General features: G+C 44.6%; 1 protein-coding gene across 1 annotated transcript in view; it reads left to right on the top strand.

Moving 5' to 3' along the window:
- The first annotated feature begins 487 nt into the window (after positions 1–487).
- The window catches only part of LOC148816735 (protein Aster-B-like), a 101,461-nt gene continuing 75,578 nt past the window's right edge, over positions 488–26,370 (top strand). The window contains exons 1-4 of the mRNA XM_088939459.1: positions 488–755; positions 941–1,142; positions 3,267–3,344; positions 13,989–14,015. Coding sequence (XP_088795585.1) covers positions 488–755; positions 941–1,142; positions 3,267–3,344; positions 13,989–14,015 — 575 coding nt within the window. The remainder of the gene's footprint in view (positions 756–940; positions 1,143–3,266; positions 3,345–13,988; positions 14,016–26,370) is intronic.

The raw sequence follows: 26,370 nt of genomic DNA, 5'->3' as shown, positions 1-26,370 counted from the left end.
CTGCTCAGAATCCTTTCCCCCGCAGCGCACTTCCTCCTGCAGCTGGGCGCTTCCTGGCTGTGCTGTGATGGATGTGTGCAGGGCAACCCCAACTCTGCTCTGACTGGCTCAGCTCGTCCCCCCCCCCCCCGACTTCCCCCCCAAAACGTGCAGCGCACTGGTGCGTTCAAGCCTCGCTCCTTCTGCGTCTGACCTGCCGTTCGCCGTTGGGCTTGCTCCTGGGTGGGTCCCTCTGCCCTCACCACTCCGCACGACTCTTATTCAAGCTCTCGGCTTTTCACGTTTTTCCACAAGTGGGGGAGGTGTACACAAGTGTAAAAGAACTACAGCTGGTAACAGTTCACAGCTGTAGCCGAGGCCGTGAGATGCCTTTTTTTTCTGTCTGAATGTAAAATCCACTTGACCCATCTTCTTCTTTTTTTTTTGCTGTGTGAACAATTTAAAGTTCGAAGGCGGCAAAATAATTGAAATGGGTGACCGTCAGAGCATGTCAGCGCAGAGAAGTCTGGGAGGAAGAACTTTCTCCCAGCAGATAGAAAGACACCACGCCCATGTGGACTCACCAGCATTTGAAATACCTGCTGTGGGCAGGGTGGGTTGCGTAGCCTGGACCAGTGAAAACATCACCAGCTCTGGTCCCCGGCTCACACGGCCAGCCCTGGGCTTCCCAGCTCTCTCCCTGAAGTCACATGAGCGCAGCAGCTTTGCCCGGGACCGGCGCGTGGTTTTCATGCTCCAGGGATACAAGCGCTTGGGTGCCGATGCGCTGCTGTGAGCGCACAGGGCCTGAAGTGTTTCCCTCATGGGCAGTACAGCAGGAAAAGCAACAGTGTGAGTCTGAAGTGCTGGTTTGTCAAGCTCAGTGACGTTATAGAAGAGAAGGGGCATAACCTCCAGTCTTATTGCTCCCTTTCTTTTGTGCGCTTTTGTTGTGTTTCAGCTTGGATGCAGGGTTCGATCAAAGCACGCTCCTATTGCAGTCCGACCGAAGCACGCTCCAGGTTCTCAGTGCAAAGGGCAGGATTTCCTCCCAAGCTGTGGTTGCAAGACCTTCTTAATGCCATCAGGTCTGCAGGTCTGGATGCCTGGTTACTGACTGGCACGAACCAGCTGTCCCCGTTCTTACCCGCTCAGAGGGCAACGTACAGCCCCTCCCGCTGCCTGTCTGCGTGCAGAGGTGTCCAGGGGGCACACGGCAGAAATTGCTCTACTGGCAGCCTTTTAATGTGGCCTGACTTGTATTTTAAACACAGCTGCAGGTGCTTAACTGCTGGCAGATGGTAATGTGCTACGAAGATGCGATGAGTCGAACTGCTTTGAGCAAAGACAGATTTCGGATTTTTGAATCTGTTGTAAATTGCTTTGGGCTGTTGACTGACATAGGCAATTAAACACGCTTTGCTGATTCGGTATACTGTATATTATCAGTCAACGACAAAAGATGCAACATAAAACGACATGCAGAAGTTATTATTTTATTAAGATGCTGTTCACTTCCCATTAAAGGTTTCTTTACTGTTTGCAATAACAAGATTACCGGATCATTTGTCTTTATCTACTTGTAACCAAAAACAGAATGTTTCTTTAGCCTTTTCGAGACTTGCCATAGCTCGGATATGGTCTGGGCAGCCTAGTTCAAGATATATCAGTTTGGGATCTCTATTGATTTTGTTTTCAATAGATCAATTAGTTTTGTTTTACAGAGCAGCTTTATGTTCAGGTTTGGCAAAGTGCCCCAAATGCACAGATACAGTACATGTACAGTACATTAAAGTAGTATTGTGTAAAGAATAATCTAATAATTGTCATATCTTGTTAAGGAATTGGATTTAAGAAAGATTATGAATGCATCATTTTTTATATAAAAAGTTTTTTACTTCCAGAATTTGCTTTCAAAAATGGCTGAACACCGTTCAACCTCGCTGGTCGTAAGGGGTCAATGGTGTTACAGCTCTCCGCTAGCAAGAAAAAAAACACGGTCCGGAAAATTCCGCCCTAACTGGTGTGCTTTCATTTTCAAAAGAGACTTAAGAGGTTTCAAGGGTCTGAACATCTCATTAAAAACAATCTACTGTACAAAACATCAAACTTCAAGGTGGTGTTGAATGTTTTTACTGGGTTTTAGTGTCATAAATGATGGGTTTCTTTGCTGACATGTACAGTACATACAGTATAATGTATGTTGGTGAGCTTGTAAGTGATTTCTCAAGAAAACCATTCTGACTGCTGAGCTGAGTTTTCTTCCTTCTGTAATTTAAATGATATGGGTCGAATGGTTTCCTGATTATTTTTAAGTGGCACAGTTTCTGACTCTGTTGCTGTTCACATACAGTAGGGGCAGCCTCGTTTCTATCTTCGTGAAAAGGAAGTCGCAGACTTTCACAACTGTGCCTCTCTCGGTGCTCAAGTGTGGGAAAATCTCGTTCACTCGAGTGTGGTTTGCCTAACGGACCGTTCTCTGCCTGCGTGTTTGATTCATTTGCAAACTTCAAACGGTGTTGTTTTAGAACGGTTCATGCTTCTCATGTCTTTTTACTGAGGGACACTTTGTGGCATCACACAGTTTTTTTTTTTGTCTCGTTTTCATTCTAAGAGCCTGACTTTGACTAAAGCTGTAGTGAATGAGGGCTCCAAGGTGTGAATCAGACAATGCCATCTTGTGGAGCGTGTTAGGGCTTCTGTAATGTCCTGCCTTGGAGAATACTGTATCTGTTAAGGTCTCTTTTGGTCTTTTTCCTGCCTTTAAAATGACATCAGTATGATGGATGCTGCTTGTGATTCTTTTTCTGATTTCCAGAAGAGAAAGCGAATTGTTTCCTTTTTAGGCATTTCTGATTGTGGGTGAGTACAGCCATTATGATTGAATTTCTGAGTGCTGTCAATTTGTTAAAGTGTGCTTTGTAGTTCTGAAACAAGGCCATGCTGGTTTTAATCTGCTGATAAATTACTTGACCCTTGAAAACCTTTGCCTCCAGTTCTGAACCGATGGGGAATGGTGCATGTTGGTTTTTTGTTTTGTTCAATAAGTTGATCGTTCTTCTGCTCCGGCTTGTCGTATGTTTCTAGAAGGAAGAAAGCTTGATGAACCACAAGAGGCCGTACCTGAGATTTGAGCGTTCAATGCTGTTGATTGAAAGAAGGAAATAAAAGGCATTTGAGGATTTATTCCAGATGTGTGCTGTTGTGTGGGTCGTGTGCAGCTAACCGTGCCTGCAGGCCGGGCTGTCCCGTCCTGATGGCTTCCATGTCTGTGTCTTGTGTTACAGCAGCCAGCAGAGCAGCCAGCAGAGCAGCCATGAGGACGACTCCACACGCTTCCTGACTCCCTTCATCCGCGAGGAGAAGTGAGTACCCCGGGCTGGCTGTGTGTGAGCGAGCCTGCTGCTGCACTGAGGGCCAGTCCACTGGGGGAAGAGGGCCTAGGTGGTGGAGGCTGAGGTTACAGAGCTTGACCAGACTGACTGCTTCGCTGCAGATAGGGGTGGCAGGAGGACAGTTATGCACATACAGCAGGGGAAGTTTTCTTTTGGATCCACAGAAGCAATGTTCTGTAAACACGATTTTAAAAGAAACTTCACTCCCGTACGCTCATGGTGTTACAGTTATCGATGCTTGGAGCTGAAGGTGACCCATCAGTAGTGGTGTTGTGTATCCTGCAGGCCTTGTCCCACTCTCTCCTTCACTGTGTCTAAGATACGTGTTGGACTTGTGACAAATCTGCCCGCCTGGTCTTTACAGTACTACGGCAGCAGCAGGGGCCTGATGTTGAGCTCAAAGCCGCTGCTTCTGCTGTGCATCACAGCACTACCCCATTTTGATTGATTGATTGATTCATCACTCAGTCGCTTAAATTCTAAGCTCAGCTGTCTTTTATAAAATATCTTCCAATGTTTCAAATTCTTATGAAAACCACAAGTTGACCAATGTCTTGTGGTTTTCAGGAGAAGACCTATTTTGACAATAAGACCTAACAGCTACAAATCTGAAAATGTATTTTATGTTAATCATTTGTGTATCACAGCATGCTTGCTAATAAGCTGAATGTATCAGTGGCTAGTTTAATATTCATTTGGATTAGGTTTTTAATTGTACTGTATTGCAGCAAGGTGGGAAATGCATTTTCTTTATAAGTGCGCTTTCTCTCTTGCTGGTTTGTATCTGATGGTATAAGAAAGTTGTGATGAGCACAGGCCTGAAAGATCCAGGGCCCGTCAGACAGTCCAAACACTGACCTCTGCTGAGGCTGTGGCTGTATTTCCTCCACGTTGCTTTCGGTTATATCCTGCTGTACACACTAGAGGGCACCATTTCTCCAGAGCTGCGTCTCTCCTTTGCCTCTGTGGTTTCTAGAGAGATAGATAAGACTTGATTGATCCCGAAGGGAAATTGATGTGTTACAGCAGTCCAGCCCAAGACAAGCAAAAACAGACATCAGAATAGACAAAAAAATATACATAATAAATATAAAATAAATAAATAAAAATAAATACATACTGTAGGTGTGTGCAAAATATGATGATTATAGTCACTGTAAAAACAATAAAATATGTGCAAGATGTGCATAGGTTTATACAGATTGATTGTCCAAAAAGTACAATGGAGTAACATGCTGTCCATAGACAAGCAAATAATTTTTAAATTTCATAAAATGAAATTTAAAAATTCTATCTGCGGTCATTCTACTTTGAAATTCCTGGGAGAGGCCTGGGTGCCACGCAGAGAGAGAGATGAGCTCACGGTGATAATATTAATGATATTGATATTAACGGCCAAAATATTAGAGAATGAATTTTACAGAAAACTGGTGCTTTAAACGGATGCGCAAGCAATAGTGGATTAACTGCACCTTTCAGACTTACCATGTTTTGGGCAGTTCCAGCTGCCATAACACTGTCAAGGCACAACCCGATACTTTACAAGCAAACAGCCACAGAAATCGCAAGTGTGGTGACTCTGAAATGCCTCATTAAGGGTCATTGTACTTCACTGTGAAATCTGTATTCTCTTGTTGGGTCACCAACTGCAGTGGACGAGGTGCTTGTGTGTGTGGACTATTGCAGTGGAGCAGAGTGGTTCTGGTCTTGTCAAAGCACATAGTGTCCAATCAGACCTAACCTGCAAGTCTTTGGAAAGTGGGAGAAGTCCACGGAAATCTCAGAATGTGCCAACTCCACACAGCCAGACTCCGCAGTCCAGCATCAATCTGGAGGTGTGAGGCAGTAGTGCTAGTCTCCATGATGCTCTGCCATGTGTGAGCTTGGCCTGCTTCTACAGGAGAGAGTGAGTTACAGCGCACATGTAATTGTGTGCACATGCTTAGGCACCCCTGGTTAAACATTGTGTTTCAGTGAATCTCTAAGTGAAAAGAAGGTGACGCAGCCCCTACATGGTACAGAGTTAAACCCAATATCTCTCTGCAAATTATAATTGGAGAAAATAAATGGAAAAGAATAAAAAGTGAATGTGACAATGCAAATGTTTAGGCACCTTTCCAGTTGATTTGTTACCACTTTTTAATTTGTATTTGTGCTTTTCGAAGGCCTTAAAACATACTTGACTCATTATGGCAGGTCGAGACAATTTCAGGGTTAAATAGATACTCTGGCCCTTTAACCACTCAGGTTCTGATTGTTGTTCTGCCTGCATTTCAAGGCCATGGGCTCCTCCAGTCAGCTATCTGAGGACTTTAAAATAAAGATAATTCACTCTCGTCAAGCAGGGGGGGACTACAGATACGTTCCAGCTTGCAGTTTTGACTGTCAGAAAAATCGTTAAGTAATGGAAGTTGAAGGGAACTGTTGAAGTCATGCCAAGACCAAGACACATCTCTGATACAAATGCTTGAGAACTGATCTGCAAACCAGAACACGCAGATTGCTGCAAATGACCTGCAGAAGAGTTTAGCTGACAATAGAGTAGTTGTCCACAGGTCCACAGTATAGCATTGCTTACACAAATATGATGTGCATGGGAGAGTCGTCAGAAGGAAACCTTTTCTACAACGTCATCTCAAAAGCCAACCCTGAAGTTTGCCAAACTTAACCTTGATAAGCCGGAAAAGTGCTGTGGACTGATGAAATACATATTTGTACTTGTTAGCTGTTGGAATGGATTCAACTAAATACAGTATTAGCAAATCTTAGATGCTAATATCTTCGAGTCAGTAAAGAAATTGAAGCTGGAAACAGGTTGGATATTTCAGGAAGACAGTGATCTGAAACATACCTCAAAATCAGCCTTAATGTACTTACAGGAAGGAAAGATTAAGGTTTTGGAATGGGCTTCACAGTCCCCAGTCTTGAGTATTATTGGAAATCTATGGGGAGATCTCAAACAAGCATTGCATGAAAGTCTCTTAGCTGGCTACAGGAAACCTTTGGAAGCTGTGATTTCTGCCAGTGGAGTTGCTGACTAACAGCGTGCCAAAACATTTGCACATGCCATGTTCACCGTTTTATACATTTTTAATTAGAATATCTGCATAAATGTAATTAAATACTACTGGTGCATTAACATTTGCAGATGCCATAAACAGATGTCATGTTTACAGTTTTACAACGCAGAGATTATGTCAACTGCTTTTTCACTTAGAGATTTACTGAAACATACAATTTGACCAGAGATGCCTACACTTTTGCACACAACTGCACGTGCTGTAGTCACCTGATGTTCTGAGAGGAACCAGGTGCTTTATGGGAGACTTGGGGCCAACTGCAGTAGCAGAGCATCCCTCGGTGACATCACTGGCTGGCCCAGTGGTCTGGACAAGGGGGAGCCTGAGGAAAGTATCTTCTCTTCCGTGTCCGTGTGCAAGTCTTAAGTGGGACCCTGTTTGTCGGGTGTGTACATATAGCAGCTGTGAAATCTGCTTCTGGAAGAGCTGTGGTCAATTGATATTTAGGAAGAAACCCCAATGAACGCCTTTTCTCCTTTAAAGAATGAGAGGTGGTGTTGGTTTCTTTGAACAATACAGTACGTGTTCCATCAAACCTTTTTTCCCCAGTGAAATTTTTATGCTATAGAGCCAGACAAGGTGTTACCTAAACCATGGTATGTTTTATACACAGCACAGTTGACTGTGGTTTTAGAGGTCCAAGCGCAATAACAAACTAATACTGCCTTCAATTGGCTGGCTTACTGCTGTTGTTTACCTGTTGCTGTGTTCCACCAGGTGGGATCACAGCGGGAGAAATCCGATGGCGTTCGGCTCTCCAGCTTTACAGCGGCGTCTCTCCCCCCCTCCGTCGTCTCTCGCGGTTTTGTAAACATTGCCATAGCAGGGTTGACTGGTGCCGTAATTGGAGATGTGCTCGCTCACTGTAGCGTCTCTGATTATCCCATCAGCAACACCTGCGAGGCACGTGCCGCGAAGCCTCCAGCACAGCTCCATCCCTGAGTGAAAGTCTAATGAGATCAGTGGCTTCTGTTTATGCCCACTTGGTTCTCCTGCACCTGTCAAATAACTCACATGGCTTCCAGACCTCAACACCTGCTACCCAGACATGTCCAGGGTCCATGGATTTGTGTGTTAGGCAGCACTGCTTAACCTATACAGTAGAGCCTCCTGGTTCTGCTGCTTCTTCCTCCTCCTGTTTTGACACCAGCACGTTCTAATGAAAGCCGTCCGCAGGCTCCTGGGAAGGAAATGATGGTCTTGCGCTGACCGATGAACTGGAAGGCTTTAGCTGTGCGTGGTTTGTGGTAATCCTAGGGATGTGAGATGTGGCAGCGCAGTTCATCAAGTTTGTGACGGGCGTCCAACTGGAGAGCGAGCCAAGTTCTCTCATTCCTCGGCTCTAGAACACGAGCCACAGGCACGGCCCCCTGTATCTCCGTACTTGTCTCTTAGGAAGAGGGCGCAACATTTATTAATCACAGAATGTAAAAGGAGATGTACTGTACAGTATGGTATAAGAATATGTTAAACATTGATACAGAAATTCTAATACTGGGCTGCTTGAGAAAATCAGGTACACTGTCCTGCTTCTTTGACCTGGAGAAAGCTGAGTTTAAACCAAACTCAACACACGTACTATACCTAACACAGATCAAACCCGACACATTGAAGGGATAACGTGCAGTCTTGCAGGAAAGGTTGGGATCAGCCATTTCCTGTGGGGTGCGGTCTACAAGTCTCACATCAGCCTGGGCTATAACCAGTTGATCTGAAGCAGAAGTAAAAATGCCATGGGTGATCACCTGTTTTAGACAGAAATACGGCAGCAAATTAGCCAGCTGGCTAGAGGCTGTATGAACTGTGCTCAAGTAATTGGAAATGAGGATAAAGTGCGGGTGATCAGTTTCATGCGTCAATGAGCACCAATGATTTAGGGCCCAAATGGGAAGAAACCCAGTGAACACAGTGACTGTCAGGACCAGAGCCGAGATCCACTCCTGTTGCCAGCTGGCAGACACATTTACATCCCGATTCACACTTTCAAGGCTTTTTCTGTCGTACCCTACCCCGCCTGTTTAGAGAAATTGTGTGAAATCACATAGCGATTCTTCTGTTCAGCCATGATTGTTTGCCATTTAATTGCTGACATGTTTTGAAGAAGGGCTGCCTTCCTGCCATATTGTGCCTCTTGACGTGGTCCCAAGGCTTCATGCCTGCTGTGACTCACGTCTGTAATTGTACGGGTGTTAGTCACAATAGCGGGGCTCTGACTGCTCTTGTTAGTTATTTTTTCGAGGCTGATTAGTGGCATTACTGGAGCTGAACTTCAGATTTGTCTTTTCCTTCAGATTATTTTGACCAATAAGTAGATCTCAAGAGCTGGTTAATCCTGTCTCTGGTGAATTGAGCGAATGTATTATTTAACACTTTTCTAGGACAAAAGATACACATTACAGTAGATTCAGAATCCAAAAGACGGTTGAGCGGAATAAAGATTAGAATGACCTTTTGGTGTGTCCTAATTGTACTGCAGCAGTAACTTTGATCATGTGTGTTTGATAGCTAGTTCTGCTTCACACCTAGTTTTAACCATTTAAACTGTACACCTGATTTCTACGTTTTTCACTACCCTTTGAAACCAGCTCAAAACGTTTTGCTTATAGCTGAATGGTTACTTGACTTGTGTGGCTGCAGTCTGAGCTTAGATCAAGATCTCAGACCTGAGCAGAGTCTTTAATTGCATTTTGATCTGCTAACTATCTGTTAAATCGGTAGTTATTCTAAGAACATGCGGAGGTGTTCTGGACGGATATGAATATCAACATGCTTCAGCTGAATCAGCCCGGTTTGCGTGATGCTGGCTCTCTGCCTGACAGGAGAGGTGGGCACATACTGTAGCATTTAATTAAAGAGGCAAGGGGATTGCCTGAGTGAAGTGACATTGAATACACTGTGCCATACGTCTCCAGAGCGAGAAGGGATGGTGTGAACTGGCGACTGAAATGTGCTCCTGGGTGTGAAGGAATCGCACACATTGCGTCGGGGTCTTTTAGTAACCTTAAATCTTTCTTTTGTGATCGGCGATCTGCATTGAACAAAAAAAAAAAAGGTTCCGGACAGTATAGTTCCTTACCCCTTCTCTCGAGGCTTGTGCTCCACAATGAGAAAGTTCCTGCTGGTGGCTCTTGCAGTTTTCTTTTCCTTGGCAAGACGTGAGAATGGATTGCAGGTGAAGCCCGAGGAGGCCACGGCAGTTATTTGTAACCCGAAGCAAAGGGCGAACAGGCAGCTGAGGAGCAAATGAGAAACTAGAAGATGCACAAGGTGCAATGCTGGAAAACCGTCCCCACCGTACCTGCGTCGGTACGCCCGAGGGGTAAAGAGCTCTCCGTGAGTGGAGGCCACAGCACACGGCCCTGCGGATGTGTGTCCAGAGAGCCCATCTCTCCCTCTCCCCCTCCCGCTCACCTCTTCTCCAGCTCCAGAGGATATTCTTTGATTTTCAGACGCATGATATTGAGAAGGTCAGGGCAGTGCAGGTGCAGCGTGCAGCGGGAGCTCGGAAGAGCCCCTGAAGCACAGCCAGCTGGCGGAGCATTTCTCAATGGAACGTCACATGCGCGTGCAGCTGCAGCTGGGCACATCTTGTACCTGGGCACAGAATGTCATGTTTCTTTTGCAGGTAACAGCTTTTGAGTTGGATTTTAGTCCTCATGCAGTTCTGGTTTTAACAGGATATCGTGCAGAGTCATCATTTGGTGCCGCACATGAAATATGCAGAGCCAGCTGGCTATACAGTGATTGTGTTAGGAGAAGAGTCTTTTTATTTCTCTGAGTATCCTCAGTTTAAAATGAAGAGCACCTAAGCAAAGCTTTTCTTGGGTCTATTTTCACAGAGTAGTTTTACTTATCAGAATTTGCCATTTTTTGGTTCTGTGAGAATTAGCAGCAGTGATAAAGCACTTGAAACATCTTGTTTTTTTTAAATAAAATGGTTGCAGTTTTTGATAATACTGTATATTATTAGAGTTTAACTGTTCATCATCCTAAAATGATTTATACATTCTATAGATTTATTTAAATAAAAAGTGCCGCTAGATTAACTATTTTCTGATGAAAATCAAAATCCCAGTTCAACCTGAGTGCTTTGTCCTGACTGTAGATAATAATCTGTAGTTAAAAGCATATGCGTGGGACTTTTCATTCTCAAGTTTCCCCAAACGTTAGGTACATACAGGTTATATGGTGGCAAGTGGCTGAGATTCTGCTCTGGCAGTCCCAATACACAGCAGGTCAGGGGGAGGAGTGAGAAATCGCTTCACCGGTTGAATTAAGGGCGAATTTCAAGGAAGCATGATACTGAATTAAACTTACCCACCTGCACCTGTACTCTCAACAGCAGTGCCTCGGTATCTTTAGTGACCAAGCAGTCGGGACCTTGGTTTAACATCCAAAGGATGGGACCTCGCACAGCTCAGCTGTGGCTCTACTGGGGCTGTGCCTTTTTTGGATCTTATGGCCCAGATGGAAGAGTGCCACTGCTACAGTAGGTCCACTAATTCTTATAAGCAGCAACCTGCTTTTCCCCTGAAGGGCTTTAGGTTCCTTAAAATTCCTTGGAAGGTCCAGTGCAGTGCACTTGTCCAGGCTCGAGTGCGACATCTGGAGGCTCGAAGGGAGAAGGGAAGCTGTGTTCTGGTTCTGAGCCTTTAGTTTTAAGAGCCCCGAAGGTTTCTCTCGTATCGCCAAACAATATACAGGTATTCTACCTTTATCAGCAAGGATGTACCGCCTTCGCTGTTGTTGCAAAATGTAGGACTGGAAAATGCAAATACATGTGCAGCACTGATTATGGACATTATGACTCATAGACTCTGTCTATCAGTAGAAATCTAGAAATGTTTTGTACAGATATGAGCCCCATAAATACTGTAAGTAAATACTCCTTATTAATGTTCACAGTTTGAAAGTGTATAACATTAAAATGGTTTGAATAGGGAGCTGCGTCAGCATGCTAGGGCTGCAAAGGAGCAGATAAATCTGCAAATCTCCATGCTGCGAGATAAAGAAAAGAAACGCTACTGTACGTTCTGGCTGGGAAGCCTTCTTCATGTGTCCTTTAGAAGACTGAATCATAGCATTTCTTTTTTTTCTTTACCTTTTAGCATGGAATGAACCTTTACCTGTTCCTTTGCATATTATTAAAATGCTCATGATAACATGATGCCCAAGATTTGCTTTCTAGTTACCCAGCATACAGCGTTTCAAGAGTTTTCAGTCTCTTCCAAATTGTCTCGTGACCCGAGGCTCTGGTTATGATGTGATCACAACTTCTTGACGTCTCTTTTCCAGCTCTCACTGCTTCCTGGCAGGAATTGACTTTTTTTTTCCCCCAGTGCAGTACGTTTGTTAGCCCACCTTTCCTCCTTGATTTTAAGAGTGGATTAACGAGGATCTGTTCGCCAAAGCTGTCCCGAAAATCCCCTCTCGTTTGCGCTTTGCGCGCCTCCTTAAGGAGGGGATAATGAGTTTGTTTCTGTCCTTCAGAATTACCAGAATCGGCGGTGGATGTCCAGAGAAATAAAAATGGAAAAGCAAGAAGCCGTGGAAGGCGCTCGTTTTTCCTTACGCAAGGCAAAAAAAAAAAACATGACTCGACCACGTGTGACACTTGGTGCCGCTAAGCAAACATCCCCCTGGGAGCAAACAGTGTTTTCAGGTGGGGGAGAGGAGCAGAATAAAGGAGGCGAACAGGAACAAGACGTTGTGCTGTGTAACTAGGTTGGCAGTGGGTGAGGACTTCAGACAGCTACATTAGTCAAAAAACTGCAGAAACAGTGTTTTAGGGCAGCTGGAGGCAGGCCAGGCTCGGTTTAACAGCAGTCTAGTACAATAGGTGCTTGCGCAGCTGATCAGAGAGAGGAAGGCGATATTCTCCAAATCAGGGGCTCAGGTGATGAGAGGGAGGTATTCTCACCTCTCTCCCTCACTTGAAGAGGAGCGGCAGAGCCTGAGGGAGGGATCTGAGACAGCCTGACTGCCTGCGGACCCCTGAGGAGGAGCTCAGGGCTCGTTTCCGGGGCGCGCTGGCGAGTCCTGGCTGGGCCCGGGCATGCCGGGCTCTCTCCCAAGCAGGCGCGCGCTGAGCCTGGAGAGCAGGGGGCGGCATGGTCCAGAGGGAGGGCGCGGAGCCCGTCTCCTGCAGCTCCGCCGTCAAGCAGGGCTGCCACATCCGTGTCTCGTCGCTCCGCAAGCGTCTGTCCTTCCGCAGGTCCAAGTGAGTAGGGCGCTGGGCTGGTGGCGGGGCAGGGCCGGGCGGGGTAGGCGGGGGCTGTGAGCTCTCCACAGCAAGCGCCAGTCAGCTGGTGTGCAAGGGGCAGGAGGCCTGCGATCTCAGTGGACTTTCTGTTGCAAAAGAAATGTCTGCTGTCTTCACAAAAGTTTAATTTAGGGGACACCTGGGCTTTTTTACACTGTTACGATACTGTAGATAATTCCTTTGCTGTATTTCTTTGTTTTAATAATGTATTAAATACCCAGTTGCTTATTCCATTATATTTCTGTACCTGCTAATCCTTTTCACTTGTCCTGGTCCAGTTCTGCTTTTTGTCAAATTACATTTGAATCTTTGTTGATCTTTTGATGTCCTTTGAAGACACACTAGGTGCTTATCTTCTTCTCTGTGAAGTCTAGGCATGCTGTGTTTGAGGGGAAGGATCTAAGACTGGCCTGTCCTGAAGACAAACTGAGATCACCATGTTTACGTCTCTTTAGGTTCATTACATTGAACTTACAGTGACCATAAGAAAACAGCCTAAACAAAAGCACATATTTTTTTATATCCAGTGGGGTTTTGTTCAGCTGTGAAGATATACATACAGTATGGCTGATGCAGTGCAAGCGTAGACAATTTTTACAGCACTCAGTAGTTATTCTGGTGAATTGCAATGTAACCTCAGCCGTCTGGTGAACGCTCAGGGCCAAGAACTGCGGCATTGTGCAATATATGCCAGGGACCCGTGCAATACATTTATATTTATATTATATATCTATATTTACATTCATACGTGCAATATGATTTTTCTACGTACTGTTCTGTTCTAGTTTGTTCTTTGTGTGTCCTGGACTGTGAGTAACTCTTTTAGTGCACCCCTCACTGTACAGATTGTAGTGTATTGTATTATTATTATTATTATTATTGTATTATTCTTTATACTGTGGCTGTGTTGTCTGTGTTAAGTTGCTGTTGCACTGCAATTTCCCTCATGGGATCAATAAAGTATCTGTCTATCTACAGTATTTGTCCCCTGGAGGCTTTAAGCCCCTCTGTCTTGTTCTGGACAAGAGTGCCGAATATTGCTCCTAAGGAAGTTTTCATGCTGCTTTGAAAACGAGCTGATTGCAGTTTTCGGACTTCAGTCGGCTTGTAAAGTTAAATCTAGCAAAGGGGAAAGTTTTGAAGTGGGTCCCCACTGTGAGGCGAAGTCTTGCGGAGTGGAACTATAACTCCGTGACCTTCCTGGTGGGTTGATGGTTTTGTGGGCTGGTCGGTGAAAACTTGTGTAAGTTGTTCTCATCTCCTCTTTTACAGGTCTGACAGTGGGGCGGAGAAGTTGAGGTAGGTGGCTTTTCATCTTTCTTCACCCCTCGTCTGTTTCTCCGCATTGGAGAAGCAGCATGCCCTTCTGTGTGATTGTCAGGCGACGGCTCTCTGCACCAGACAAGAGTGCTTCACTGTTGGCCCTGGGATTGTTGAGTGCTCTCCACATTGTTAAGGCTGCCTGTGAACGCAGAGTGTCATGGTTAACCATCACAGGACAAAACAAAATCACAGAGCACAGTAGTAGCCTTTTGTAAGTTAATAATAGGTTTAGCATTCGCTTCTTTCCTTTTGTCTTCGGTTTTTGCTGAGTTTACTTCATGTTTTACGCACAATGTTAAATCTTTCACTGCTTTCGTTTCGCTGTACCCCAGCAGTCACTCATCAAACATGCAGCAGCTTAAACTCTGGCAGGCTTGCACTGGTGTGTAAAAGGTGAATGGTGAGTTCTTCATTCACGTACCTTTGCCTGAATTAAACAGTTTCAGATGTTAGTTATCTTATAGTGTGTGGATCTAGTTAATTATATCCCTTTTTGCTATTACTGATGTAAAGGTACTTTAATTGCAGAAACCAAATGTATCCGTTGAAAATACTGGCACATGACATGTGGAACATACCAACAGTACTGAGCAAATGAGCAAATGTTTTGGTGCCTGTGTCTCTCTTTTTACTGAGCTGCTGGGAACATAGAGTACAAGAATAGTATTGCTGCAGCTCTTGGATGTCAAAAGCCGTAAGAACTGGATGGGTGAGATGGATTGGACTGCCTCTGCTTGTATTCTTGTCTTTGTGAATCCACAGCATTAGGAAGGCAATGATCATCTAGGCAGTTAGTTTGCACTGCCTTAACACACGGAGAGCTGGAGTGAAGACACTAGAGTTACCATTCCAGTTCACTGTTCAGCTGTACTGCATTATGATACAATACAAAGGCTGACAAAGCTTTTAAAAATTAAATAATGACCAGTTGTTACGATCAGAAATCCTAGTTATGGATAAAAGTCGTCATGTGTTTTCACTGTGGGCTCACTCTATGTGTGTTTCCAAAAATAGTCTGCTCACCTCTGGTATTGGAAAAGCAGTGTTGTATGAGAGCTCTGTGCCTGAAACAGAAAAGGTTTAGGCTCCTGTCTGTCACCGGATGGTTTCAGCCATGTCCTGAAGTAGAGATAATGATTAGGAAGTTAACGCAGTGAAGAGTTTTTTCAGAGCGCCCCGTTGTGTTAATTAGAGATTCTGCTCTGGCTTGTGGAGCCCAGAATCCCACAGAGACGGCAAGCGAAGGTGATTGGTCTGTCGCGGTAAACCGGGGGGCACGCCGTATTTCTGCGCGGCTGCCTGGCGCGATTCCAGGGGCCAGAGACGTTAGCAAGCTGTAAGGGACAGGAAGCCTGGCTCGTCGATATCAGTTGGCCACACGGACAGCAGAGCACGCAGCCAGGCCAGGGAGCGAGAGGGAGAATCATCAGGCAGTATCCATCAGAACTGGTAAACTCTGGCATGAGTTCAGCCCACCAAGAAGTCAAGCGGTTGGCATCTATTTAAAGAGATCCTAAGCCACTCACATGGAGACAAACACATCACTGCTTCATACCTCCTCTGCTAGGCACAGTTTGATTTAACAAGGACACGGCAGACTCTTCTGGTTCTGATTTTCCCCAGCAGTGCTTGCCCTCCCTTCTGAGTGGCTCCATTAGCAGGAGGTGGATGTGGTGGATGTGCAAGTTGGCACTGCAGGCTATTGTGATATTTTCTCCTTTTATGGACACTAGGGTCTCCATGGAAAATATCAAAGGCAGTTTGGCCTCTTACGGGCAGATGTTGTGTATTGCGGGCCAGCTGTGGTGCTCGATGGTGCATGCTTTTAATTTCCAGGTCACCTCTTGAGAAAAATCTTTTACTATTGCTTTGATGATACATTGCTGGCTTTGCAATGAGTGAACTGCAAAAAAAAAGATAACTCTCGCCATGAAAGGCAGTGCGATAGTTTGCCTTTTATCTGCATGAACTGAGAAAGACAACTTTGGAGAATCCCATTGAAAATAATACAAAAATGAAACTCAGGAGGACCTCTTTCAGTGTTAAAAACTTCACAAAGTTAAATGAGAATAAAACAGTTTTAAGTCTTCTATTTGTTCTGCGATTGAAGCATTTTAAAATTAAGAGATTCAGAGATCATATACTGTAGGTATTTGACGGTGGTTTTGACAGCTTCTTTTTAATCTCCCTTTAACACGTCTCCAATTCCGCTGAACACTATCGTAGTCGCACAGAGAGTAGAAAGTGCTGAGGCAAGGCGAGCAGTACTTCAAGGTCACAGGAGGCTGTGCCACAACGCGAGACCTTTTTCAAGACAGCTCTCCGCAATGTGGAAAGAAGGGGAATGATGAATGTGTGCTTAAAGACAGATCTCAGACCATGTGATTCACAGGCTTCAATTCAATCAGCACGTTCTGAGTGTTTCGTGTTTCATGTTCCATTTCCTATTGCTTTCTTTAATAGATCAAAAGACCTGTTGCCTGTTTTGAAAAATACTGTTTCAATCTGACAGTAATTTAATTCCATTCGAAAAAGGGAAGGATTAAAGGGAGTTTTTTTTGTAGGAAAGTGGTTTGTTCTTTCCTGTTTTCCTGCTACTGTAGCTCTGTCGTTGTAATGTTGGCGTGACTGTGTCTTCACTCCAGGCTGTTTTGCCCTTGACAGATTGGCTGTGCTGTACCGTGCCTTGCTCAGGAAAAGACTGATTTGGCGCAGCACAGTGTGAATGTGGTCAAAGGTTGAGATAAATCGAAGGCAGGTTTAAAGCAGCAAAAGACATTGATAGCTGAAGCTCTACTCTCCCCAGACACGCTAGTCATTACTGTAACTCAGGCAGCACAGGAGAACCTGCACTCAGGCTGGAGAAGACCTGTTCTTCTCTTTTCTGTAAATGTGTCTTAGCCCTGTGTACGGGAGCAAGCAGCAGGTGCTTCACTGCTGTATTGCACATTTAGTCCCTGTTTATGGGGGTGCGTGAATGCGAGAGGAATACCCTTTGCCTTGTGCAGCCTTTAATTGAGGATGCTGTAAATAATTCACACAAAAAGCACGTCAAGTTTTGCTTTATTTTCTGCATTTCTGATTTTTTTCCCCCTTTTGTTCACAAAAACGTTTTTCCATCAAACCATGACTAATGTCTTTCAGCTCTTATTAAAATGTAACTTTTGGTTGCTAAGTAGGGCTGACAGAAACCATCCCATCACAACCTTGCAAAAAACAGACGCCTGGGCCGGCTGTCCAGGTCTGCACGTCTTCACATGCAGCGAGGAGCTTTTTGTCTTTAGTGGATGGAAAAGGGGGGGATGTTTTTTCCTTTTTTCTGGTATTTAATTCCCAGTGGTTGTGCGGCTGGAATGAGACTGCAGCAATTCCATTTTTAATTTCACTGGGGACAGCAACATCCATGAATTGGGTGCTTTGTGAACGCTTGGAATACGCGGTGAGAAACGTCTTAGTTTAACCCACTCGGTTAACAGGTAGCCTCCCGGCCACAGGACAAGGAGGCTGGAACCCCATTCAGACAGTGAACCCAGGGGCAGCTGCAAGGTGGAGACGAATGAGAAGGGAGGCGTACTGTATGAGTTCAGTGTGTGGAGTTCAGTGTGGTGGTGATGGTGATTAGGTACAGCTGTGTGAGATTGATTTGACAATCCTTTATTAGATTGTGTGAGATTGATTTGTCAGTGTTATCCGTCCCCAACGTCAGTTAATAATTTTCATTTAAACAAACTAACAGCAGCAGTGATTGGTGCATTGGAAGAATAATAAAACCAGTCACTTGGACTGAAAGGGCAGAGGCTGTACAAATGAGAAGAATGCCAGCTGATTTTTTCCGGCAAGATGAACTGATCAAAGCATTTAAGTCATTCTTTTCAGATCTCACCTACTGCATGAAAAATGACCCTCTAAGGTTAAACCTGTAAAATGTATGTTATCTTGATCTCACGTATGTGTGTAGTTCAGCATGGTGATGATGGTGATTAGGTACAGCTGTGCGAGATCGACTTGTTGTTGTAATCCCTCCCGAACGTCAGTTAATAACTTTGATCTAATACCTCGTACAAAGCGAAAGGCTGTGGAACGGGCTCTTTGCTTGCAGCTCCTTGCCGAGATGAGGGCTGCTGCATGTGTGCTGTACAGTATGTCCATCCCGTGAGTTTCCAGTCTGCGCACCATACGTGCCGGAACAGGGGTGGTCCGGTCCCACAGGGCCGCGGTATCCGGCACCTGCGCAGCTGGGGACAGGTGTTCGGCTGGCCCAGCTGACAGTCTGACCCTGACAGTCACTCGGTCACCAGCCCGGGTGTGAGGAGACACGAGCTGCACTCCCCCCCCCCCCCGCCTGAAAGTGCGTTTGAGTCGCACCACGCATGTCGAATGAAAGTGACATTGCTCTCCAGCCCTCTCTGATGTGTCGGTGGGCACAGGTTTTACACTTAAATAAATAATAATAACCATATAATATGTATATAAAAATGATACACTTATATAGCACTTTTCTGGACACTCCACTCAAAGCGCTTTACAGGTAATGGGGAATCCCACTACTACCACCAGTGTGCAGCATCCACCTGGATGATGCACCAGCACGCTCCCCACACACCAGCTCTCAGTGGGGAGGAGAGCAGAGTGAGGAAGCCAGTTCATAGATGTGGATTATTAGGAGGCCATTACTGGGAAAGGCCAGGGGGATATTTTGCCAGGACACCGGGGTAACACCCCTACTCATTTCGAGAATCACTCTGGGATTTTTAATGACCACAGAGTCAGGACCTCGGTTTTACATTTAATCCAAAGTTCAGTGCCCTTTTTACAGTATAGTGTCCCCATCATTAGGACCCACACAGACCGCAGGGTGAGCGCCCCCTGCTGGCCCAGCTAACACCTTTTTCCCAGGATGTATCCCATTAAGATATGGCCAGTCTCACACCTGCTGAGCTTCAGTGGATTTCCAGGTGTTCGTTGATGGATGAAATAGCTACTGCATACAATATTTGTTAATCTCCTGATGTGTAATCAGAAAAGAGAAAAAAGTGTGGAAGAAGCCATTCAAATTCTAGCTGAAATATTTTTTTATTTTTAAAAAGTAATGTATTTGTGTGGTATTCTAAAAAAATACTCATTGTTTTAATAGGCTTTGTGTAGAAACTGTTTCTATTTTTATTTAGAATACGACGGGATCTGTGGTTGCTTTAGCAGGGCTCAGTTTGTTTCTGTGCTTCGCCTTCGCCCACATTTTCTCATTATATCTGTCTGCTTGAAGGCTGGCTGTCAAAATGGCTGGGTCCATTGATCCATCGTCTGAATATGCACGCAGAAAATCTATGCTCTGCTTCATTTGTTCAAGTCAGCAGAACCTGATCCTCTGTTTCCCTCTGTCTTAAGCTCTTGGGAAGTGGGGAAAAAACAGTTGACAAAGTGCCCATTTCAGTAGCTGCTTGCTGAAGGAGCAGCATTTGGGGTATGTTTATTAATGAGACGGAAACGCTTCGATTCATTGCGCATGCCACTGTAAATGGAACAGAACATGGATTTCACACTGTTCTTTACAAGAGATTCTATTTTGAAAGCTGGATTTTTCACAGCCTCATGTAATTGCATTGATGACAAATGGCACCCTGCCTGTTGGTGTGTCATTTCTCTAGCTGTATTCCTGCCCCTCTCGGGTTGTGGCCTGCTTGGGTTCTAGAAAGCCAGCAAAGCTTCTTTCTTGAGTCACATTTTCATTTTTATTTCACACCTACAATACAGCTTTATTTTCCCACTTCTACCCTCTAATCTGAGTCTGCAAGGAGAAGAGAAGGGGAGGGGGGGCTATTTTGTTCTGTTGAAAGCAAAAAAAAAAAAATAGAAAACTTGCAAATTCTGCCAAATGCCTGAGGTCAGTTAATGCCTTAAAGAAACCTATAAATAGGGAAGGTCTTTGTAAACTGAGGAGCGGGGGGAGTGGTGCGTCCTTGCTCTGGCATCTCTGCTGAAGTTGACGTTGGTTGGGGAGTGAGCTGAAAGCGCAGAATTTCTGCAGTAAACATTTCTCAGCGCAGGCAGCGAGGGGAGGCCGTGCCGTTGCGCTCCTGCTAGGTGCCCAGCTGGGAGGAGGGCCGAGTCGCCCGCGTGGGGAAGGAGAGCGAGCCCCGAGTCGGCAGGAGCCTCGCAGCGCGGAGCCTCACCCTGGGCAAAGACAGCGCAGCCCCGCCGGCCGGCCCGCGCTCGTGGCTCATAACCGGGCTGCACGCCTGGGCGGCCGACCGGGATTCGCAGAGCGCCCACGCTGTTCTGTTCCGTGATGCACAGAAACGGTGAAACGGACGCGGATTCTTTGTGAACAAGAAGGTGAATTTTCAAATCTCCAAGGACTTTGTGGAATTCAGAATCCAGGAAAGGTGGCGTCGGTTTACTCTGGGATATTTTAAGACAGACCGGGAAATTCTTGCCGAACGTCTGCTTTGATAAGAGATTAAGGAGTGGTCTTGTGTGCAGGGTTCATGGCCTGAGAGAGCTCTCAGTAGGGTACTTACCATTAACTTCTACCTGATTTAAAGGCGGAGAACTGTGTTTTCCTTGTCACAAAATTGCCCTATTTTAAAAGCGGTATTTTTGGTAAGACCCATGATCGCTGGAACGTTGTATAGCAGCACCTTGTCAAAGTGGAAACGTTGTCCTAAGACATCCCCGATGTCATCCCGCAGTGCGATGTGGGGATACCTGGACTGCGCAGTGTGAGAGATGGCTGGAGGTTGCCTGGAATGGATTGCACGCAGAACAGCGGGACTGTGTGACTGGGTTGCATCTTCCGTCTTCTCTTGCTGATATGTCACATGCAGCCACAGAGGGGATCGTCCACTCCTGCGGCCCTCTTATCGGCTCTGTGTGACAGGCAGAGCTGCCTCGGAGGATGGCCGGTCTCGCTCCGCAGCACTTGCACTGACTGAAAGACCGGGCTGTGGCCAGCGCGACAAGAAAAGAGGTTTATTGAACAGAAGGAGGGGGGGCTCTTTGTCTATTTCCGCAGAGGAGGAGAAGAGGGTGCGGAAAGTGTCCTGTCAGAGCTGTAGAGATGAGTGTCTTCTCCCCGGTCTGCTGACCAGGGTGCAGAGAGCTCAGCCCCTGGAGATCCGCTGGCTGCTGGGCCTGTGGTTCGGCTCCGGCGATGACATGCAGCACAGAGGGCAGGATGGTGTCTGACTGCTCACAATGCATCAGCACAAGGTCAGGTATTTTTGCTGTCTCTGAGCTCCGCTCTCCCACTGAACCTGTTGCTCCCCAATCTCAGGGAAGCCTAGTTGCTTCTGTAAATGCACACAACTCAAAAGCGTTCTGTAAGGAAAGACAATTCGTGTCCGAATTAAAAAAGAGCGTGCCTTCTGAAAGTTTGAATTCTGCATTCGGAAAGGTCCAGCTAGTGTTGGTATCGCACCCATTTTAAAAATGCCACCTAACTACACTCATCACGGGTGGCATGAGTGAAAAACAGAAACTTTAAAATATTCACTTTGAGAACATCCATAAAGGCTTCTCTCAAAACCTTAATGCAAGAGTTTCTTCAGCATATAAACTGAAAGAAGAATCAGTAAAATAAGTTGACTTGAATGGACTAGATGGTTAATTTGTTGCCTTGTAAAAGGGTAAATTTGTGCATGCCTTAAAAACATTTGATTTAACTTTCCAATAAGAAATAACGTTTTAGGATATGGAAAAGCTTTTTAATTTTCTTTATTTCTTGTGATAGATTTAGATACAGTATTAGCTGTTATTGACAGTGTATCTAGTAACAATGAAATGGCTAATAATATTATGAATAAATAATAATTGTGCTGTTTTTGTTATCTCTATTCATATTATTTAACAAGAAATCGCCTGTTGATCATCAGTCTGTCTTATTCCTCGGGTAAAGCAGGAATCAAGCAGGAATAGAGCTATCACTGCCAGACACACTTTCTTAAGGCTCAGTGCACTGTGATTTTAATCCTCCCTGTAATTAATGGTAATTTAGGCAGATGTATTGGTTTTGGCATGTCAAGACCATTGAAGGGTTTCAGCCTCTTACGTAATGCAGAATTATTTTGAATCATGATGTGTAATTTTCTGCAAGTCTTGCATAACTTTCTGCCTCTGCGTTGTTAATTAGTGGAGATGAATGTCACTGTAATGACCAGGAGATGTTTCAGATATCTGAAACCTGAAATCATCGTTTCCTGAGTGCACTGAAAGGATATTCTTAGACACAATTGTAGGGTGTGCACAGAAAGAGGCAGAGAAGGGCATGCGTGTCAAGCACTTTTTACAGTCACCTGCTTCCCATCATCCTTAGCTAATCGTTAATCTGTTATGTTACACTGAGATGATATGGGATATTAGATGCATTAGATCTGGCACCAATTGGACACTATATTCAGTACATAGTGAATTTAAGCATCATTTCCATACTTTCTTATAATTATTATTTTTAGATAGTTGTTTCTTCATCTGGATGTGTCTGCTGCTATCTTTTGCAAACGCTGAATATTTAGCAAAAATATTAAAACTGTTGTCAGGGCACTTCACTTACAGTGTTTTAGAAAGCGGCAAAGAGCAATCTCCGCATGAATCGAGAACAGGTTTTTGGAATATTTTGGAATATTCAGCTTGGCTATTTCATCTTTGCATTCTCACTGTAATAGTCTGTAAGAGTATGTTTTTTTATACACAGAGAGACCTCTGCGGCAGATGCTTTATTTTTATATTTTCTGAATCTTTCATGACCTGGAAACCCCGAAAAAAGTAGACTTTTCTTAAACTTTAAGGTTCAGCCGTGGCGATTGGCAACCAAGTTAAACATGATAGTTCCATCTGAAGAATTTGCTTAACTGTGTCAAGTAAAAGTGAAGTCTACTGAACACATACGGATAGTAAAAACTGTTAACCACACTAGGGGCACAAACCTACTTTCAAACACTGTGTTTTTAAGGGTTGAGCAGTCAGAGTGCTTTGGATGTGTGAGGTGAGCCGTGTCCACTCTTAAATAAGACAATAGAAAGTAATATCTGTGGCTTGTATCATTAATATGTTTTTTTATGAATAAACTGCATATCATGTGCGAGGCTTAAAGGCATTGACTGGCCAGTCAAGCAATTCTTTATAATTCTTTCATTCGAGTCCGTCCGTCTTTCTTGGAAATGTGTGTCCAGGCTCACGTGTAGGGACCTCCTGTGATCCTTTGTTGCTGGAAGCCTGGATTTCCCTGATTTTCACGTTCAGCCCATTAGTACTCTGATACCTGAGGGGTGGTGCTTGGAGTCTAGAGCAGTGCTGCTCACTCCTGCACCTGGAAAGATGATCAGCCGTCTGGTTTCTGTTCTGCCTGAGCTCGTAATGGCTTAATTGAATCAGTAATTGGTAGTGATTAGATTAATAGCTGTTTCCAAGTCTTCAGTCACTGAGAGGTTCATGTTTCCTGTTGGATTTACAGTGAAGTGGACTGGTAGGACCAGGAGTGAGGATCAGTGGTTTAGAGTAAATCCAGATTCCGCTCTTTTCATATCTTTTCATATCCAAGATATAAACTGCACACCTGTGTCTAGTAGGAGTTCACACTGTGCGATATGTGGCTTGATAACTGTGCTGTGGTCATACAGTATTACATAGCCACATTCAAAAACCTTCCTCTGAGCCAGAGGCACCATATCTGGTCCTCAATGGCTCCTTGAGGAGGTCTTATAGGTCTCTATAAATCCTCAGCTTTTTATAACAACCAAAGGCTGTCCATCTAGGACCACCACTCCAAGCTACAGTAAGTGTAGATCTTTTTTCTTATCTTATTTCTTTTTACACAACTTTTCATGTTATGACGTGAAAAAGAAACATTTAAAACTGCAGAGATTCTCCAGCGAACATGCAGAAAGATGCCCGTGGCACTAAACAGTCACAACTTTGCCCATCGGGTAACGTTATGACGGTGGTGAGCTTTTTCTGGACCCGGCCCATGTCTGAGCCCCGAACACAGGGCAGAGTGAAGAAACAAGCCCGTTCCTTACTCTGTGCTCCTTTTACTCTGCTGGAAGGAAAGACGAGCTCTTCCTCCCAGGTGGTTGGCTAAGTATTGTTGAAGCAGTCAGGAGATGTTTTTTTTTAATTTACAGTACAGCTGCATGGAAGAGCTGAGCCCGGCAACCATCATTAATCACTGAGAAGGGAGCTAGACACTGTTCTCTGTTAACTACCTGGATTAAGCAAACAAGCCCATCCCTAAATTATCAGGGTGCTGCTCATCCTTTAACCAGAAACAAGTAAAAGGCTGAGTCTAAATCTGGACAGACATTTCGCAGAGAGATGTCTGTAAAGATACAGTAGTTGCCTCGTTTGCCTTCTCCTCTTCTTTCCCCCTGTCTCACAGGAGAGGGCAGGTAGGGGGACGAGGCGAGAGAGGGGGAAGCAGCGTCCGTACAGGGCACAGTTTTTTACAGGGCCTCATTGCTGAGCGCTACAGCACTTTGGGTACCTCTCTTTCCTGCTGTCCTCACCCCACGCTGTGTTTCAGCACTGAATTCGGTGAATGTCCATTACTTCCTGAATTTCAGACAGGACACACCGACAGGTTAACATCAATGTTACAGAAAAGGCTGATGCTAATAGCCAAATCTATTATACTTGCTTGTCCAAGGGCTTGGATTTGTGTTCTCAGTCCCTCAATCAGTAGCGGTTCTTTACACCACGTAGTAACGAAATAATTTCCTGATTTATTAATGTCGCACTGCACAACATGTAGATTATTTCATGTTATTTTTCATTGTAATATAGTGTCTGTTGCTTTATGGTGTTGCTAATGACAATCAGATGCTTTTGTAAAGATTGCAAACAACAATCGGGTTTTGTTTTCTCATCTTGGTTCAGTTATATACTGTGACACATGCTGTGGATGTTGTGTGTGAGGGTGCCAGTCTTTAAAAGATGGCTTGTCACTTTATATTGACCAGATCAGTGCTGTTGTTCCAGTATTTATCACAGTACTGTAGGCAGGCAGTTTATGCTTTCGAAATGTAATTTCTTCTCTTCTTGTGCAGTGTAGATTCCTCTGTATTTAAAAGAGAAAAAAATAGCTTCAGTGCTTAAAAGCCGTAGATTAACGTATAATCTTTAGCAAAACTAAAACATGAGAGCTTGTTTTCAGAATGGTATACCTACATTTCCTGCACTGCTGTCTTCTGTTTCACCTGGCATGATAAACCAGCGACAGGATCTTTATTCCCTTTCTCCTGGAACACCAGCTTTGTTCCGGAAGCCAATATTGATTTTCGGGTATGGGCCAAAAGCTGAATGCATTAGATAGCATCTGCCACCAAACTGAGCTGACGTCCATGAGGTCATTGTCCAATACCCAATCAGATGTGAGGCAGCTGCTGGCCTGTTACTCCCTGGGCATTCTATTGGGTTTGAAGTAGCCCAGGAGAGGACATCATCTTTAGAGACGGACCATAATTTTATTGGCTAAAGCTCAAAACCAATGTCTTCTCCTAATGTGGGCTTATTTTTTTTCTCAGAAACCATTTCCACTTTTGAAAGAAAAAAAGGATTAAACTACTATGCTGAACTACTTAAGACACTGAGCAGGGTTTTTGGTTTCAAGTGTGAATATTTTAAAAAATAAATGTTTTTTTTTTCCTTTTCCTTCTCAAAAATAGAAATGAATATACATCAAAATTATGTATAAAATTATGCTGCTCTTTCTTTCCTTTTCAAGGGCTTGCTACTCATAAAGAGCTATTAAAAAGACTAGTAATTCGAAACCAATAGTTTAGGCTGCATTTCACTCAGCAGGCGCCAAAGAGGGTGAACTAAGCAATACATGTTCATTGGAAACTCATTTCTGTCTCTACTGCTGGTCATGCAGTTGCTCAAAAGAGAAGCTCTTTGTGGACTCCAAGAGACCACGATATCTTAAGAGCCTAAAACAGGTGCCTTACAGCCTGACAGGTGCCTTTACAGCTATTATAGGGTTTAAAATACACTTGCTATTCATGACAATAACAATGACCAATCAACTAGAACAACGAACGTGATTTGCATGTCAGCAGCTGTAGCTGAACCACTATGGTTGTTGCCAGACACAAGCTGTCGGAGGTTTACTGGAGAAACTCACTTGTGGGTGTGATGACACAGACTCTTTGAGAAGCTCTGTTCTTAGAAAGTCAGTTAACAAAAACAAAATCAGACATACTGTACAGTCGGCCTCCCAAAGGTTCTGAAGCGGCTGTTTAAACAAAATGGTGGCAGAAGGTGTGCGGTATCAGGATGGGGGTTGTCCGATTTACGTTTTGTGCTTGTGGTGGTAATTCACTCTTTCTCGTTTGATGCA

Source organism: Atractosteus spatula, chromosome 22 (assembly GCF_055471065.1).
Source record: "Atractosteus spatula isolate fAtrSpa1 chromosome 22, fAtrSpa1.hap1, whole genome shotgun sequence".
Classification (NCBI taxonomy): Eukaryota; Metazoa; Chordata; class Actinopteri; order Semionotiformes; family Lepisosteidae; genus Atractosteus; species Atractosteus spatula.
The sequence above is the reverse complement of the archived record's forward strand: the minus strand, read 5'-3'. Positions and strand labels throughout refer to the sequence as shown.